This window comes from Egretta garzetta, unplaced genomic scaffold, assembly GCF_000687185.1.
Source record: "Egretta garzetta isolate BGI_Z169 unplaced genomic scaffold, ASM68718v1 scaffold231, whole genome shotgun sequence".
NCBI lineage: Eukaryota > Metazoa > Chordata > Aves > Pelecaniformes > Ardeidae > Egretta > Egretta garzetta.
The window spans coordinates 6,029,183-6,049,778 of record NW_009258727.1 but is presented as its reverse complement, the minus strand read 5'-3'; the positions used below and the strand labels follow the sequence as shown (position 1 = coordinate 6,049,778).

Sequence of the window (20,596 nt, the reverse complement as noted above, 5' to 3'; positions counted from 1 at the left end):
GGGGGGGGAGGTTTGTTTGTTTTGTTTTGTTTTGTTTTAAAGAAGTGATCTAGTTCCCAGAATCAGATAAAGAAATCTTTACTAGCCATGTTGGTTCTAATACAAATAAATTAAAAATAGAGGAACAGACTGAAGATCTGTGTGTGTCTGTGCACCTTTGCAGGAGCAGTAAAGAACACCACATAGAATGGAAGCATCAAGCATGCTAAAGACTCTTGTCAAACACTTCTTTAGGGAAAAAAGTCTGTATTTTCCTGCAAATCTGTTCCCATAAAGCAGTTGGAAGGGCAAGAGAGAACTTTATCTTTTAACCAAGATAATTAAAACTCTGTCAGAATTGAAAATTAGCAAAAACTGAAATAATGTGATTGCCCTGATGACATTCCCTAAACTAAACCACATTTGGAATACTGAAATAAGTTGCAGGCACTCAACAATTAAAAGCAAAATAAGAGAGAGAAAAAAGAGATAGAGAAAAAGGAAAAGAAAAAGAAAAAGAAAAAGAAAAAGAAAAAGAAAAAGAAAAAGAAAAAGAAAAAGAAAAAGAAAAAGAAAAAGAAAAAGAAAAAGAAAAAGAAAAAGAAAAAGAAAAAGAAAAAGAAAAAGAAAAAGAAAAAGAAAAAGAAAAAGAAAAAGAAAAAGAAAAAGAAAAAGAAAAAGAAAAAGAGAAAAGAAAAAGAAGGTATGAACAATGGCATCCAAGCAATAGAATAGAATAGAATAGAATAGAATAGAATAGAATAGAACTTTCATTTGGAACAGACCTGCAACAATCATCCAGTCCAACTGCCTGACCAGTTCAGGGCTGACCAAAAGTTAAAGCATGTTATTAAGGGCATTGTTCAAATGTCTCTTAAACAGTAACAGGCTTGGTGCATCGACCACCTTTCTAGGAAGCCTGTGCCAGTGTTTGACCACCCTCTCAGTAAAGAAATGCTTCCTAATGCCCAGTCTAAATGTCCTCTGGCGCAGCTTCAAACCATTCCCACACATCCTATCACTGTATACCAGGGAGAACTCAGCACCTCCCTTTCCATGTCCCTTCCTCAGGAAGTTGTAGAGCACAGTGAAGTTGCCCCTCTACCTCCTTTTCTGAAAACTAGCCAAACCCAGTGTCCTCAGGTGCTCCTCATTGGACATGCCTTCCAGCCCTTTCATCAGCTTTGTTGCCCTACTCTGGATGTATTCAAGTACCTTAATTCTTAAATTGTGGGGCCCAGAACTCGTTATCATTAGGATACTCATCTGTATCATAATCCTACTCCCTTCAGAAGGATCTACAACTTCAAGATAACCATACTAATATTGTCATTCAATCAGAGCTTAAAGAATAGACTGCCCCCTATTTTGGTGGTGACTATAATTTCTGACTATGGACAACTGTACCTTCCATTCTGAGACTAATTTTTAGGCAATTTCTGGAAAATGGAAGGATTTCTCTGTTGAACTGGACTTCATTTTACCATAGTTATATTAGCTACTAGAGCAGGAAAAATTTCTAGCATCACTATGTTCTAAATATATAATCACATAATAGATTTCTTTACTATAAAACATTCAGGGCATTTATTTAAAGTATTAATTTGGATGTAGTTCATGTTCTAAGTGTAGAAACTGTTTAACAAAAAAAATTAATTCAGACATGTAGCTGTAGAATTCAAGGCTTTGGTCTTTTAAAAGATAGACAGAACATAGGAGGCAACATCCTACACATCTGTCGGATAATAAAGTGTTGTTCTTACACTTACAAAGTGTTTACTCCAATTTTGTCTACTTTTTATTTTACAGGCAAGCTCCAAAAGTAAACTAATTTTTAGATGATTACAAAACCAGTCTGCAAATCTCTGTCTGGAATGATAAATACAGCAAGGGAGGAGGCTGAACGAATTCTAAATAGTTAAAGCTATTTTGAGATCATCTTCATAATATGCTTTTTCACTTTTTATTGCATATTTAGGAAATAAGAGTAATTTATTTGTTCATATTTTTAATACATTGTTTTAATCTTTGAAATTACAAGCATCTATTAAAAGCTTTTGTTCTTCAGTAATTTATATTCCCCATTTTGCCTTCATTTAAAATGTTCTGTATTTGGAAACACACACTTAAATAAAAATGGCAATTAATGAAATGTTTTGTAAAATACCTGCACTAAGAACACGGTCAGGTCAGTTTAAAAATTGCAATATTATAAAATAAAAACTTTTACTGTGAACTTTTTTTTCTAGGCCACTACTTAAAGACAGAATAGATAACATAAATCAGCTGAACCTATACAGTGTTATTGGATACATGATAATTAATTTTTATACATTTGCTCATTAAATTATTTGTTTAAATTCTGTTTGAATCCAGCAGCCTATCAATGGGATAGGAAGAACACTATTGTATTGCATTTATTAATGGCTTAGATAAATATAAATAATTCATGAAGTAATATTCCTAGAGAAGATATGAAACAGCAGATCATAAATTATAGCCTGAAACCCTCTTTTTCTGCAGTGAAATCTTTAATTTGAGTGGAGTGTGAAATACTCTTTCTAGAGTCTATGTCTGATGAAATTATATTAATACTACTGTTCTCAAAATATGCTTAGTCCAAACATTTTAGTTGCATGCTACACAGCTGACTGAAATATACAAAAAAATTAGTTGGCCAAATAGACTTTTTGGAAGTTGTAGGCAAATGGGCAAAATTTTGAGAATCTTTAAGAACAATGTACTGTGAAGAATGCATTTATTCTCTAAGAGATAAAAATGTTTTCAAACTGAGACATTTTATTTGATATTTCATTAGAATTTACAGAAAAGAGAACTTCACTGAAAACAGCACCTCTGAATCAATAGAACATGAGAGCCTTGAAGTTTTGTTTCATCTTTTGAACTTAAGTGAGTAGTACTGATGTCTGGGGCCTGCAGCCAATGCACTTCTGCTGGAAGGATGTTTATTTTATTCATATACTTTTCTTTTTGACATGGGAGGTATAACTTGTTTGTATCACAGTAGCTGCCAGCTTTCTATTGTGAATTCATAAATACACACTGTGCAGATATATTTTGTGCAGAAATATTTTATGTACTTACATGAATAAATTTTGATACCTGGATCTGTTTTACAAACAGTGATATGCTGCGGTAGGAAAAGCCATAGTTTGATCACAGCAAGCAAAAAGTAAGTAAAAATTAGTAAAAGTGAAGAGACTCATGTAATAGATTCAGCTCACTGCATTGCAACTGAGATATTATTAATATTAATAACACAATTCATTTTCTTGTAATAACTGCACGGGAAAAAAGGATAAAAGCCCATGTATTTCACCTTTTTTTCAAACTGTTTTTTACCTCACCATTATCAGATATTATAGGAACATCACTGCTATACAGTTCAAGACACCTCAGCCTAATTCTGTATCTTTCCACAGCTCAACAATCACAGAGGAACAGTAGAGAAATGATTAGGTCTAATTTCTTATATGCACCATTGTCCTGGTTTCGGCTGGGATAGAGTTAATTTTCTTCATAGAAGCTAGCATAGTGCTGTGTTTTGGATTTAGTACCAGAAGAATGTTGATAACACACTGATGTTTTCAGCTGTTGCCAAGCACTGCTCAGACTACTCAAGGACTTTTTGAGCTTCTCCTGCTTGGCCAGGTGCATAACAAGCTGGGAGTACAGCACAGCTAGGACAGCTAACCCAAACTGTCCAAAGGGCTATTCCATACCATATAACGTCATGCTCAGGGGGGGTTAGTGGGTCAGTTGGTCGCGGGGAGACTGATCGCTGCTTGGGGACTGATCGCGGCTCGGGACGGGCTGGGCATCGGTCAGCGGGTGGTGAGCAATTACTTGTGCATGATTCGTTTTGTATATTCTGTTATCATTCTCATTATTACTATTATTATTATTTTCTCTTATTAAACTGTCTTTATCTCAGCCCTCGGCTCTAACCTTTTATTTTCTTCCTGATTCTCTCCCCCATCCCACTGAGGGAGGGGGGAGTGAGCGAGCGGCTGCGTGGTGCTTAGTTGCCAGCCGGGTTAAACCACGACAACCATGTCTCTCAAACACCACTTTCTATTTTGTATTTCTTAAGAGTTAGAAGAAATATATGCAAATTTTTAGGATTACTTACACCTATCATTTTTCATTTTCAAAATGTCAAAGACATTACTTTGCATGTATCTCCACACATAGAGTTTGTCTGTCATATACAGGATAGTCTTGATTTGCCACGTAAGTGCAGATCATCTGAAAAGTGTGTGCTCAGTAGATATACTCATATGGAATGGGTTTGACATATACACTTGTCAGCCATTTATGTACTCCAGGTTCAACGTAGAAGCAACTGGCAATTCAATAGAAAATCTGCCCAAGCCAGATGGAAAGAAGCCTGCTGCCTAACATGCTGAAGAGAAACAGGAATTTGGAAAAGAAATAGGAACCTGAAACCACTCCAGAGAGATGGAAAAAAAAAAAAAGTGAAAAGTAGCTTTACAGACGATTAAGGCTTTAATATAGGGTGCATAAAAACTAAATTTTTAACCTTTTGTGTGGTTCACTTCATATTAGCAATAATATTAATAAATACTCATTATGGAAAATAGCATTTGTCACATAATATTACTGTGTTTTACAGTATGTTTACCATAGGAAAGTCATATTAACTGTGTTTCAGTAGGGCATGAAATATTTATTGCTGCATAGCCTAGGTTTTCTTGAAAAAAAAAAGTTACAATTTATGTTTGATAAGAAGACCACAAGCACGTGGTAGTGTCATAAACATTTAGGAATCCTTTGTAACGGTAAATTTACCCCAACTGGGATTTATTCAAGAGAAAACCCTATTTTAAACACCTTTATCATACATGATGAATAAATGGGACATGTAAAACTACTGGATATGATAAGCAGCACTTTAGGGGATCTATCATTAAAAGGCCCCCCTCCCCTCTTTGTTAATTTGCTCTCTGTGTCTTTTCTCTCTCTCTCTTTCTTCTTCCATCTCTCCCCCCCTTCTTCCTCCCTTGAATATCAACCTTGGGCAATGAGGTGTATGCCCACACAAAACCACTAAAAGAAATCTATATGTATTTCTAATAGATAATTGTACACAATACATATTAATATATTTATTATTAGAAATAAACTATACAGCATACTTCAAGCTTCATGCATGTTAACAAAAGTTTTCCTATCTGCCAGATTCATTGATGAAGAACACAGGACTGGCAAAATAGTGCCTCCTAATAGGACATGTCAGAATAAAGCCAATACAAGACCCTGGCATGTGGAGCTTCAAACAGGAAGAAAAAAACCCACAAATGTGCTCCAGCAAAGCAGTGTTGCGTTCTTGGTTACAAAGCTGTAAACAAAGTTGCAAAGATGGAAAATAAAACATACACAACCCCAGTTACAAACACATTCTCCTTTACCTGCTCCAAACTATCTGTTACTGTCAAACATCTCATCCCAGGTCTGTTCCTCCCTTCTCTTTTAATTATAAATGAAATTTTTCTAGCCTAGCACTAGAGGTGGCTGACTGAAAATGAATTCAACTATATACAAGACTTAATTTATAAACATGTATCATGAGAATCATTTGTTGTATGTATAACATCAAATCACCCTCTCTAGTATTTTACAGCACTGTGGATGTCATACGTGACATATGAAACAAAGATAACAGCAAAGATATCATACAGAATGCTGCCTTGCACCTATTCCAAACATCATTGTATTTTGTTGATTTTAATGGTGTACACTGATCCTACTTTGTGCCAAAAGTACATAATTTCCAATTTCCTTCACTGAGGCTACATTTTAGCAATCTAAAATTTGTTTACTTCACTATGGTCTTAGAAGGATTAAAATAATCATGTAAACTCAGATTTTGCTTCTTCAGCTGGTTTGGAAGGAATTGATGCCTATGCACTGCCTGATCTGTTGGGTTTTTTCTCCTCATCTTGTGCAACTTTCTCTGAATTTAAAGTTTTTACATCATGAGCAGAGAGCTTTTAGTGTAGTACTGTAAGCTGGTGCTATATTTGGGTGGTTGCATTTTCCAGGTGATTATCCTATCATAAACTACTCTGATAGCCTATTTTTTCTGTTGGGAAAGCTTTTAGCTCTTCTGCCTGTAGCTACACAGACTCAAGCAATGTTCTCACTAACTTATTATTCTATTAGCCTTCAAAAGGAGCAAGATACGTTTCACCTACTTCTTCTGATGCTGTCCTCCAAAAGTAACCATACTCATTCAACTGTATTCAACATAAGGTCTGTAACAGCTATATTCTACAAATTTAATCTTACATGCAAATATTTCTGCAACTTCAAGCCACTATTCCAGGAGATAAAACTGGATATTTGTGGAGATGACATCTATATCTTTCAGATACTGTGCCTCTAATACAAATATTTCTGTGTTTTTCTGCTCAGAGATGTGTTGCATCCCAAATAGGCACAAGCAGTAACATGTGCTTCATTTGTGAAACCATTACACTATAGTTTTCCAAGCACTTGACAAGTTACTCTATTAACTCTAAAAAGATATTACTCAATTATGTGTCTATAAACTTCTTCTATAATCATTAAATAATGATGAAAGCTACTTCTGTAAATTTAACTGTCATAAGTTCTTTTAAAGACTCTAGAATTATTTTTACTGTAGAAATGAGATTAGTTGTAACACATGAGTCTATTTTGTATTATCCACTGCTCTGTAAGATTCTTTAGCTTCAATAAAGCAATATATTTTACAAAATTTATTCTGACAGGCACTATGGATATGCTTCTTCATAAGACTTCCTTTCAAATGTATGTGTGAACTATGCATTATTTTAGTAGAGGTTACCCAGTTGCTTTCCTCTGAGACTGTGCAGTTAATACAGAGGATACAAATCTTTTATAAATATTAGTCCTCTGGGTAGCATTTTATAGATACTACCTAAACACAGGATTAATCTCTTATGTTTAGCTGTTCTGGGAAAGCTCCAGATGTGGGATTTTTTGTATCTTCATTTCTTTTGTGAAAAACATTAATTTACATTTTATTTTAGGTTCTGTTATATTTCCTTTTATGCAGGCCTCATCTTTTTTCCATATCTTACTTCAACATCTTTTTCTAAGTTTAGCACCATTTCAACTCCTGTTTTACTTCTGTTGGTGACCTCTGATTCTTGCAGGTATGTCCCCTGTTTGTTTCATCTTGACTCAAGACAATTGCCAGCTCACAGATCCCTTTGTACAATGTTATTATTTCTCTTGACACAGATAATTTATTATTACTTGGATGAATAAGAGCTGAATAATGTCTTTGATATGATTCAAAGCTAATGAAGCAATAATTACCCAAATAAGGTAGGGGACAAAGACCAAAAGACAGTTTACTTACTTGCTTCCTTAGCTCTTTACATCCAATACTTCTTCCTCTAAACTCTAACTCTAGAAGTCTGTTTCTGGCTTTATCATTGCTTTTCCATTTGTTTTCTCTGGTGTTCATGCTACTTCTCTGATTTACACATAATCAAAAACATTTGTAAAATAGCCTCGTATCTCTGATCCCTACCACTTTGGCACTTCCAGGGGAACTTAAATTTCTGGGGCATATTTCACAAGGTTAATTAAGTCTGTGGATTATACATGGTATGTTATGGAATCTTCCTCCTTTCATAAGAATCTCAGTGATTAGCCCTCTCAGTACAGAAGCATTATTCCTATTTGCTGATGCAAGCCTTATACTATTACCACTGCATTCTCTGAAGAGATTAACATTTTAAAAACATTTTTTTAACAAAATAAAATGCTGTGGAAAAAAAAATTGTTGTTGTTGATGAACATATGGAAGGCTCCATGTAACAGAAACATATAATATGAAAATGTCCAAATTTTTAATGAAGTGATTATTTTTCTGTTTATAAAACGTGTACTAATTTCCCCAGGCAGGAAAAAAGAGAATGAGAAAAAATGTTAGCAATGTAGAGAAAGCATCAGCATATTAGAACTTTTCTATGTTACTACAGCAACTAAGATTAATGAACAGAGAACAAATGGTTGACATATCACCTACCCATGGGAGTTCCAACACCATAACCTTTTGAGTCTATCAGGCCTCCAATCTGCGTTAGGTTACAGTTCCGCTGGGTGACAAACTCAATGGTTGTCGACTCCATTAAAAATGCATAATCAGAGGTAAGCACACGCTGAATACCTTCTTCATTACTTTTGACAAGTACTGACTGCCTCCTGCTACTCATGAAGGCCCACATCTTGTCGTACGTGGAGATTTTGGATTTCTGAAAGACAAATATTAAACGCAACATGAATAAGAATAATACACTTATAAGAATGAAAGCAAATTCTGAGTTTGCACATTCCTCTCTTATCGCATTTTACTACACGTCACGTTTTACCAAGGCATTCTTCTAAGGATGGCTGTACCTTTCATCTCACCTGTAACTCTCACCTTGTCTGTGCAAAAGGAAACAGCTGGACAGATTCTCAAGAAAATGCACAATGTCTGTTGTTTATCTGTTTTTTCTTGTTTATGTTTTTATATAGGATGAAGGCCTACAAGCATTTGAAGTAAATGGAAGACTATTAAGCATTTCACTGTAGACAAGTCATAGAATCATAGAATTGTTTAGGTTGGAAAAGACCTTTAAGATCATCAAGTCCAACCATTAACCTAACACTGCCATTCCATCACTAAACCATGTCCCTAAGTACCTCATCTGCCCGTCTTTTAAATACCTCCAGGGATGGTGACTGTCCGTCAACAATGTTGGTGTTATAGGAGAATCTGTGGATTCTGGCACATTTGAATTTTTTACTCTTATTTCACCCAGCTACTCCTGAGCAATTCCGGAAACCTAATGCACAGTGTAGCAACCTGAGGTAATCAAATCACTTACAGATGACAGTATATGGAGAAAACAGTTGTGAGGGAGAGGGCAGCAAACGCTTTATCCATAGTACACTGCAAAAATATTTGGAGAAAGATTTTAGGTAAGGGATGATATCGCACTCTGGTTACACTAACAGTAGCTTGCCATTCAGAAAGTGACTACTAAAAGTCCAGAAAATGAATATGTTCTTTATGCTTTAATATTGCCAGAATGAAAAGAACTGTTGTGATAAGAAGAGAGAAACAGTAGTTTGGGACAAAGGAGATAGTAGTTTGGCACAATGTGATGCTGTACAACTATAGAGGAGTTGCTTCCTTTCTTTAACTTCAGCTTCTTTTAAAAAAGATATTACCTTCCCTTATCTTTGTAAAACACAGTGCTTAAGAGATCATAACCACTGGATAAATAGAAGGTGTTAGAAGTACTGAATATTTTTTATTACATTTGCCCCATCTGTTTAATAATGTTTCAAACTCAAGATGTATCAGAAAATGTTCAGTAATGTAAAATCTTGCCTAGTAAATAAAATGCAGAAATACAGCATAAGACCTACTATAATCAGACTTTTGAAGGAGTCTTTCATCTTTTCATGTCAGCCTTAAACATAAGTCTGCCATCAGCTCTGGTGGAGATACTAAACAAAGATTGACACTAGAAACCTTTCTGAAGTTCATGTGATTGGCAGCCATAAATTCTTCCCCAGAGGAGAATTAGAGGTGTATATGGAATAAAAAGAATAATTATTTAGCAAAAAAAGATGACTTTGTTCCCCTGCTGAGATGCAGTCCAAGAGTTATTTCTCTCTGCTTGGGGACTTAAGCAAATCAAGCATTTGAACTAACTAGTGTCAAGGCTAACAAAACTGAAGACTTTTAGGACGCTGCATGAACATATTGTTACTGTACTGAACATTGTGGCTAATTGCAAAAGATTTTAGTAATAATGAAAGGGGAAATAATTTTTTTTCAAAGCACACTTTGAACACATAGAATAGAGAAGACCAAACAGATATGGTCTCTCCTCACAGAGTTTGTTTTGAAAATCAAATAACTCTTGCAAACAAACATTTAATATTGCACTGTAGCATAACATACTTTAAGCAATACACATAAACTCTGTAGGAATCTAAATTACTATGTAATACAGAAAAGATGGAAAATTAATGTTTTTCAATACTTGTAAAATTTTATAAAGAGCCTGCTTTTATTTATTTTGACATACGATCTTTACCCTTGTACACAAACATTTTAGCCACTATAAATAATCTGAGCAACATAAAAAATTGAAAGAGAAAACAATTTTAGTAAACTGTTAGATACACATTGCTGATGCATGTTGAGGGAAAAAAAAAAAAAGAAAAAAAAAGCCAAATGAGCTATAATAGAAAATAAAGAATGCACTGTAATACATATGCATCTCTATATTTCTGTTGGGAAAAAAAAATAAATTCCAGGATGAAAACATTTTAGGAAGGGGAATGGTTGCTCTCTACTGAAGCATTAGAGCATGTGAAAAAATACAATATCCTCTGAAGGACAGAGTGCTGATTTAATCAGCAAGGATGAAGCCACAGTTACTACTGAAAAGGAAGGAACAAAGGTCACCAACAAAATCAGAGAAACCTCCTGCATAGGACAGCTTGCTTACTAGAATAATTAAAACAAACAAAAAAGTAAAATGTCTACACATGATTAGTGAGACTGTAGAAGATAACACAGAGCCTAGAACATCAGTGCACATAGCTCACCACTGTGAAGTTAACAAGGGTGATAGAAAGTGCACACTGATCTCTGTTTTCTCATACAGGCAGAACATTACCATGTCTTTGCACTGCTTTCTTCCACCCCTAAAAGCTAAAAGTCAGAATTGAAATGATGCCAAGGAAAACACCTCATCTACTTGTGACCCCTAAATTCTAAGTAGCATTCAGAAATTCTTAGCAAAAAAAAAAAAAATGTATTTGTTTTATGCACCACAGAGAATGTTTTATCTGAAAATAGAAAAACAACTTTTGATTCAGGAAAATACAACCACAAATGGTTTTCCTCTGTGTTTGGCAAACAACTCAGCAGATTCATGTGACTAAAATCAAGAAGCCAGAACAATCAAAGGCATCAGGAGCCCATTTGACATTGAACTAAAGAGAATGACACTCCAATATATACATATTGCTTCTTGTGTTTATGAGTATGTCATTCATACTTATAGAAGCAGATGCTACAATTTACAATGTGTTTCCATCTTCTTTCACTGTGAGCAAATCAATCTGGTTAATCAATTTATATACTCCACCAATGAAATGTATTATTTTATCTGAGTTAGTTCACCATATTGTTTCATCTAAGTGGAAATCACTGTCTGGAAATCCAACCTAACTTGAAATCAACCAGAAATGTCTGTATAAGACAATTTGTGCTGACATGCTTTATCATGCTTGTGTTCCCTCACTAATGCTGAAGACAATGCAGAGTAGTAAGAAAGCTGCCTGTGCTTTTCAACATCTGAATTTCACTGGAATAAAATGAGAGAACTAACTAAGGGGAAGGATGGAAATGAAAAGGTTAAGCAAATCAAGGAACTCATCTACCCGGTGCATAAAATGGTAGCTCTCACAATGACATTCAGAGGATAGTCAGTGATGTACTCAATGTTCATAAATTAAAGATCATTGGAAGATAACTGTGCATGTCAGGGATCACAAAAGGAAGCATGGTAAAGGCTCTAAGTTACTCTAATGCTATGTACAAATGTGAGGCTGGAAAAGGAATCGTCATTAGTAATGTGGTACTTACTGCTCTATCCTGGAGTACTGGCTAGGAAAGACAAATATCTGAGCAGTGACACTCTGTACCACAAGGTTAGAAAAATACCAGGATGTTGAATAAATGCCAGAATAAACAAGATCAAAGGACAGGGAAACAGACCTCATGATACAAGAGAAGATTGGATAAATGCACAGCAAAAATGTGCCAGGCAAATTCTAACATTTTTCTACGAAGGAAAGATTACAGATCCGTTAATGGAGATTTTTATTTTAATGATAGAATCCAAATTCTTTCCTGTCTTTTAGAAGCATTTGGGTGTCACAAACAATGCCTCAGCTTTGCTTTCACCTATGCAATATTTAAACTCAAAAGAGGCTGTAGAAACAAATGAAAGATTAAAGGTAATTAAGATGAAATTTTGAGAAAGAAATAAGTTTAAAAGTCAGAAACCCAGTTCTTATATATTTTATGAAAGGACTCTCCACCACATAAAATTAAACAGTGACAATCTTTAAGTCATAAAAACCTCATAGACTCCCAATCTTACTACCCTATTTTCCATTTATGACACTGCCTATAACAGCTATGTGACTTTTGTTTTCCCGAGCATTGCATTCTTAGTGGACATCAGGCACTTTTCTTAAAGTTGCTTGACTCATGGGGTTTTTTTAAGGCCAAAGAAACAGTTATGTACATTTATTATGACCTTCTGAAATACACAGACTATGAAATGTCACCTCTGAATTGCTTCACCAAGCTCATCACTTATGTGTTTACACTAACAAAAAGAATGACATATGAAAAGTGCATTCATAAAGGTCCATCTATATGAGCCTTAGCAAGGTGCCCAACATGGTCTCTCACAACATCCTTGATTATAAGCTGGCAGGATATGGACTGGACAGATGGAGCACCTACAGGTGGAGAAATGGCTGAGATGTTGATCTTGAATGGTGACAGTTAATAGCTCAAGGCCAGGCTGGCATTTTGTCATGAGCTGAATGCCTCAGGGGTCAGTCCTAGACCTGATAGTATTCAATATCTTTATAAACAGTTTGGAAAATGGTATTAAAAGCACCCTCACCAAGTTTGTGAATCACACCAAAGAGGAAAGAGAGGTCGATACACTGGAAGAAGGAGCTACCATGCAGAGAGACTTCAAGAGGCTGGAAAATTAGTATAACAGGAATCACATGAGGTTTAATAAAGATAAATGGAAAATCTATCCTATGAAAAAGTAATCCCAAGCACCTGCACTGGCTGGGAACTGACTGGCAGGAGTGTATCTTGACTGAAAAGAACTTATGGATCCAAGAGGACAGCAAGCTGAACATAAGTAAGCAGCCCATCCTTGCAGCAGGAAAGCAAACTGCAGGCTGTATCAGCAAGAGTATAGCGAACAGAATAAGGGTTGTGATTAATCCACAATACTTGGCACTTGTCAAGCCACACCAGGAATGCTGTGTCCAGTTTTAGTCCTCCAAGTTCAAGACAGATATTAAAATTGGAGAGTGTCCATCGAGGTAATTACAGATCAATGGACACCTTATCCTACGAAGATTGATGGAAATGGTGCTGTTCAACCTAGAAAATGGAAGGTTTACACAGAATCTAATCACGTTCTTCCATTACCTAAAGAGAAGGTTAGAGAGAAGTTGAAGGTACTCTCTTCATGAAAATGCATGGTGACAGGGTAAGAGGCAATGGCCCAAGCTGCTGAAGGGAAATTCTGTGTGGATATAAGAAAAGAATTCTGCACCATGAGAGCAACTAAGCATTGGAACAGGTAGCCCAGACAAGTAGTGGAATCAGCTCACTGGAAATGTTAGAAACAGCTTAACACAGGACTGAAAAAGATAATCTAAGGCCTTGCTTTCAGTTAGGAAAGCAGATCTCTTCCAACAAGAGGAAAGGAAATCTAGAGGTCCCTTCCAACTTCAAGTTTTCATTGATTTCTATGATTCTTTATCGGTATGAAGTTACACACATACAATAAGTGTTTCTGGAGACTCTTTAAATTTTGACGTTGAGCAGTTGCAAGAAAGCAAAACAAAATGTCATTTTCTGTTTGGGGGAAAAAAACCCCAAACAACCAAAACAAACAAAGAAAACCCCATAAACATTGTGAACTTAGGTGGTTTACACATCAAGCCAAAGGCAAGCCCAAATGTTAGCCAGGGAAATGTGTGTTTTCCTGTCTTTCTCACCCTTCAGTCCTTTCAAACTCAGGTAGACTCATCCCAATTGTCTCATACATGACCCTTTGGAAATCCTGAACACCAGTATGGAAATCCTTGCTGAACTGTTCATATGTTTATTTTATTCATTCTTTATTCATTTTTGTAAGTAAGTTTGACATTTTGTTTTGACACATGCCCTAAATCTACATAGCTGTGAAATAAGCTAGAAAATGCATTTCTGATATTCTTAATGGCAAAAGCACTAACGCATCTCAAGATTTTTTTCTAAATGTAAGAAGGCTAGATGTCAAATTGAAGTGAAACAAACATTATGGACAATCCTCTTATGGCTCACAGCTGTTCTAAAACATTTGGGACATGTCTCCAGTATTTTAGGCCACAGAGGATTAGTATTGTTAATAGAGAGATAAACAAAGCTAATTAATCGAATACATTTCAAATCATAGTATGACAAATTTAAAGCTGAAAGCAGAAACCAACAGCTTAAGGTAAAGAATGTTTTAAGAATTCTATAATTGTCCTCAAGCATTATAAATACAGGGAAATTCAAAGATAAAGCTATCTGAAAGAATTTGAACACTTGCATAAATGAAAATAAATTGTAAATAAACATGAATAGCCCACTCACTTTCCTGAATGGTCACCCAATGGAAATTTGTAAAGGCTGATTGTTACTGTTCAAATATCTATCAATGACTGCTGATGTGTTTATTCTGTTGTACATTTTTTGTACTTCTTGTTTCTGTAATTTATATCTGTGTACACTGAGCCACCTCTCCCACTTCTTAATGTGAATCCGAATTCTTTGGAATAAGTGCTCTTTTCTCCAAACTGCTCAATGTTTGTGAAGTGGGCAACAATGGGATCCTGATCCATTACTGGGACTTCTGAGCTAAACAGCAATATATGCAAATAGTGATAAATATTGGAATCAACTACAGGAGTCAAATGGAAAACATCAGATCTTAATTTTTTAGCTTTACACAATATTACTGCATGTCCTGTTACCAGATATTTTGTTTTAAATAATTCATTTAAATTTCTTTCAATTACTGAAATATTTTCTAGTTTCCAGTTAGCCTTAGCTAATTGTACACTCCAAAAGTAAGTGCTGTTTTTGAGGCAGCAGAAGCAGTATATTTAATGATTTTGACATAGCTGAGCATATTATATGCCTCCCAAATATAATATGATGTCATGGACATTCCAAACTCCGCATTCACATATGTGCAGTTTTGAATCATTGCTATAGGCTAAGGCATAGTTTTTACAGACCACCGTGCTAATCACTAGCAACTTATGTATACTGAAAATATTACACATTCCTCCACCTCTGCTCAACAGCAGACCAGATTTGACTCAGTTTTGCTGTCCTCTATCACCCAACAGACAGACAGTGTTGATTAAAGTGAACTTCTGAGTATCATCTGATTTTCAGACCAGATTAGCAACTAGTTATAAAAATTACCTTTGTCATACTGTATTTTCCTTATTGGCTCCTAGAACTACAAGACTGGTTTTTTCTCATTCATCAAAGAAAAATGAAAAAGACACTCTCCTTTATATCAGACTGGTCTCATTGACTCTGACCTCAGGGCATTTCTTCTCTTCTTTTCTTTTTTTTTTTTTGCTTTTTTTTTCTTTTTTTACCTGTTTTTTCACAGCTGCTGAGGCCTGACAATCCCTGAATGAACAAGCCGATTTAGATTTTGTTGTGTCAGCATAAAACCAATAAAACTAATGCATACAGTGTTCTCTCCTCCATAACGGCAGTTTTCATGGTCCATAGAGCACAAATGAAAAAAGGTAGGAAAGGTGTGTTTGCCAAGAATAAAGCTACAAGGAATGAAAAAGGCAATGTTCAGAGAAAGACATTTTTACTCTTGCCCCAATTGTGCTGACTTTTTGTTTTAAAAAACAAAGATTTTGAACAAACGTTAAATATTTAAAGTAATTTATGGTTTAAAAAACCCAACTCTAGTGCTATTGAAATAAGTTTTCACTATCAGCTTTGACCTGGAAATAAGTAAGGATTTTATAGCTCAAAAATCACTAATGGACTTTAGAAAACTTCCTTGGTTTTTATACCAGAATGATTTATAGTCCTCTACTGGATTATAACTAACATCACTCTAGGCATCCAAAATAGCCAATAATTTCAAGTATTTCTTTAAAAAATAGCGTATGAAAAATATTTGCCAGCTGTAGATTAACATAAGCCACCACTGAAGTATTCTGCAGTGTGATTTGGATTTATCATCCAGTACTTTTTTGTAAGTAAAATAGTAAGTAAATTACCAACAACACTGGACCATATGTGCTAAGAACAGCTGAGTCTGTCTCTGTACTCATATGACCTTGGTCACTAGAAAATGGGAGTTAATTTAGGCAAAAAGGATTCATGCCATATGTCGTTCATATTAAAGGTATAGATACTGATCAGAACAACTGTTTGTTCGTTAGCAAATCTGTCAGGTCTTAGAATAATTCTGGCAGTTTTATCTTGAAACACCTAAACAACATACTTGAGAAGATAAGCAACATAACACTTAAGGAGCTGCTTTCCTCCAACAGTTGAGAGGTTAAAAAAAAATTAAAATATCTGGGTTTAAATGTTACAGTAAAAGACACAGGTATTTTTCAGCCATACTGGCTGCTGAAGAACACATGAGTAGATGAATTTATGTGTCTTTGATTAGTGATCTGTACAGAAAATATTAGCAATAGCAGAGTTATAAGACATAGTTTTGAGTATTTTTTTAGCACTGATACATAGAGTCCCCACTCAAATTTTCAGAAAATTGCAGTACTGATAAAATTGTACAACATGTCAAAAGTCAGAGTAAGAAACAATTCATGTGTTTTTTTGCATTCTGCAATTCAGACATCTGTAATAGGTGAGTATATGTAGTGTAAACACAGCTGGTAATGTAGTTTAATAGTGAAAGGGATATAGCATAGCTTTGAGGGCTAAGGAAGTTCTGCAAAGACTCTGCTTTATTTATAATTTGGAACATGAACAGTAAGCGTATGACAGAACAGAGGGGAAAGGATTCTCTTTCCAGCATTATGAACTAACTGGTGTATTCCATTTTTTTCAGAGACAAGTGCTCAAAATTAGTGTGGATAAAGTAATTAGGAATTTCCAAGGAAAGAAAAAGGAATGGAAAGTTCATCACCAGTTTTTATCAGTTTGACCATTCAATGACTTAAATCAGTCATGTTAGTGTTTTCTGTTCACCAAAACTTGGCCAAAGACAATTCTAAGATATCTCAGGCTAATTCCGTGACAATTACTTATTATTGCCTGTTACAAAGGTCTTTAGAGATAACTGAACTGCGCAGAACCGTTCTTGGGGAAAAAAAACCAAACAAACAATGTATTATGAACAAAACAGGTTGACAGGAGAAAAATTAGAGAGAGAAAAATGTCATATTGATTTCATTTAGGAAAAAAATGAAGACAATAATAAAAATCAAAACTTAACCACAGAAAAATTTTATTTAGGAAAAAATTAAGTTTTATAGAGAATGATTGAACTGGCATAAAAATTTTCTGTGGTATTCAACAAGATCACACCATGTGAGCTCCAGAGATACCTTAATGATATTTTAAGTTTTGTAACAAAAAATTTCCACTAATTCCAGCAGTAGAAGACTTTTATTATTGACTAAAATATTTATTTACATGTATTTATAGTTACACATGGTAAAAGCAATTACACTTGTCTATGAATTTGTGGAGCTGCACAGAATTTAATATCAAAAATGAAATGCTTCAGACAGGACTTGAAATAATTACTCTGGAATATGACATCTGACTTCTGAAATATAGTCAAGAGGAAGAGACATTTGACATACAAGGGAAGGCTGAAACAACTGGGTTTGTTCAACCTAGAGAAAAGGAGGCTTAGAGGGGATCTCATCACCATGTACCAGTACCTAAGGGGTAGCTATAAGGAAGATAGAGACTGCCTTTTTACAAGGAGTCACACGAGAGCACAAGGGGGAATTGACACAAGTTGCTCCTGGGGAGATTCCGATTGTACATGAGAGGGAAACTTTTTACAATGAGAACAGTAAACCATTGGAATAATTTCCCCAGGGGAGTGGTTGACTCTCCTACATTGGACACTTTTCAGACAGCTGGACCAGGTGCTGGGCCATCTTGTCTAGACTGTGCTTTTGCCTAGAAAGGTTGGACCAGATGATCCTTGAGGTCCCTGCCAACCTATGATTCTATGATTCTATGACATTATATACTGATATGCTCTAATGGAAATCCATGTGCCATCACAAAATATTGTGTGGGATGGTATGAGATATCATAACTCCTAGAAAATTTATTATGTTAATGATTGTATGGCATTATCAGAACTGCTAAAGATTCTAGACATTTCCTCCATGGAGCTGCTGAGTGTAGCTGTGCATCACACTGCAGAATCTCCATTTCCCCTATCAAGTTGTCAGTAAGTTGATCAATTGGGCATCAAAAAGTAATTCTGTTACTCATCCAGTAAAAAGCTAAGGGAAACACAATTTCTGATTAAGTGTGAGCATCCATTAAGTTAAATTTAGCTAAATTTATATTAATACCTTTACTAACCTTCTTACGAAAAACTAGCCAACCTTTTCTGGATGTTACTGAATTGTTCTGCTGACCAGTTTCAAATAATAACACCTGGAACTATAGTGTTTGACTCGTTTCCCTATTTTGTTGTTTTACTTAAATTATTTGTGAAAAGTCAGAAAATTCCATTCCAGGGACTTTTATGGAAACTAATCTATGAACGACTACTTTAGAAGCCTTCAATGAAAAATAACTAAAGATGTGATAAAATACTATAGTAAAAGTTAGTATCATTACTTGTGACTGACTTTATGTCCTGATGTTTATATGTGTCAGATAGGACTGAAAACAATGGCAACAAATATAAACTGCAGGCACAGAAAACTCGTAGAATTTATTCTACCTTTTATATCATATCTCTCTCTAGTTTCCATGTAGTCTGACAAAAATAAACAGTTGCACTGATAGTGCTTGTGACTGTATTTTGGCACATGTTACTGATGCCACTGTCAATGTGTTACTGTGGTTATGTTGTTTCAGGTGACTCACAGATAAGATTGCAGAGATCATCTATGAGATGAAAGCCAATGTGTTAAGATGCGTGTTGTAACAACACTGCAAACCTGATTTCTCTGCATATTCCAAGCCAAAACAATGACAGTACAAGCAGCTTCAGACATGACAAAGTGGGTGAAATCTTTTGGGGAAGTAAGGTTTCATCTCTATTTTGAATAATGGTCATCTGCTGAGGTTTCTTAAAATTATGCCAGTTAATGTAATAGGTTTTTCTAATGAGGACCTGCGTCAGCAGTTGGACTGATGCACTACTAGTTCACTTTACAATAATCAGCTACAGATAGGTGATAAACATATCTGTCAGCAATAAAAGTAATAAAAAAATAACCTGTTTTAAGGTACATAGCTCCATAAACATCTTTTAACTTTAGTCATAAGATCCTAATCAACTATTATTGTTTCATCTTAGCAATAGTTAATTTCACTAGTGTGCAGCATACTATGCATTCAATAACATTCCTCAAATGTGGACAAGTACTATAATCTTATTAATTTGCATTTATATTCTTATAATTTAATTCTCTTTTATGTTTACCTGACAAAGTTGCACTGAAGCTTCCAGGAAGGTGTCAGTTTATTGAAGATCTCTGGGAAGAGTATATTCACGTTCAGCATGACAGATGTGATAGCATCTGTCAAGTAGCACACTGTTCATTCAGATCATGGCAGTATTTACTGTAATTTTAGCATGGTTTTTTTTTTCCAAAAAATACATTCTGTAGCTAATTTTATCCTATGAGAATGGGTAATAATCAGATATTGTGGTATCCCTGACAAATTTTTGCCTTTGAATCCAAAGAGCTAACTCTGAAATTATTAAGTCTAAAGAAACAGCAAACAAAAAAATTATATACAAGCCATGGTCCCATAATCATAGCATTTTTTTTGCATTATAATTAGCCTCTGTTGATTTTCTTATTTTGAGTAAAACGCAAGAATAAAGAAAATCCGAGTAACTTAATTTTTTTGCCTTTCTTACTCCAGGGTTACATAACCATACAGCATGATTCTTCTGGTTTTGCTTGTTATTAACTATTATCCTAATGGGGCTTATATTTCCTTCGCTATTCAGCTCAGAAAAAAACTTGAGCAACCTATAAGCCTGACCCTTAAAACAATTGTCTAGCTTGAGTTAAAGAGGACTAAAAATTTGAAATGGCTCATCTTTGATCCCAGAAGGAACATTGCTGACACTGAAGGTGGTAAGGGAAAGGAGAAGCAGCTTGTTATGTGTTGTTAATTCAATCACTGCCCCCTTCCTGAATTCTTTTTTGTAGATTTCTTCCAAGTAAGTCCAATTTAAGATGTGATAATTCAAATGTACGTAGAAGATGCAAGTAAAATAAAACTATGGAGGAAAGGTCGTGTTCTGTGAGAAGACGGCATATATATCATTGTCCCAGTCACAAAATCACAGAATTGTTGAGGTTGGAAGGAAACTCCAGAGGCCGCCTAGCCCAAAATGCTGCTCCAGGCAATGTCTAGTAGAGCAAGTTGCCCAGGACATTGTCCAGGGTTTGAATATCTCCAAGGATGAAGACCCCACAGTCACTCTAGGCAACCTATTCCAGTGCTTGA

General features: G+C 35.2%; 1 protein-coding gene across 1 annotated transcript in view; it reads right to left on the bottom strand.

The window, feature by feature from the left end:
* Positions 1 to 20,596, bottom strand: part of GRIK2 (glutamate ionotropic receptor kainate type subunit 2) — a 406,229-nt gene that overhangs the window by 27,341 nt on the left and 358,292 nt on the right. Inside the window, exon 14 of the mRNA XM_009649067.2 lies at positions 8,069 to 8,294. Within this exon, the coding sequence (XP_009647362.1) occupies positions 8,069 to 8,294 (226 nt within the window). The remainder of the gene's footprint in view (positions 1 to 8,068; positions 8,295 to 20,596) is intronic.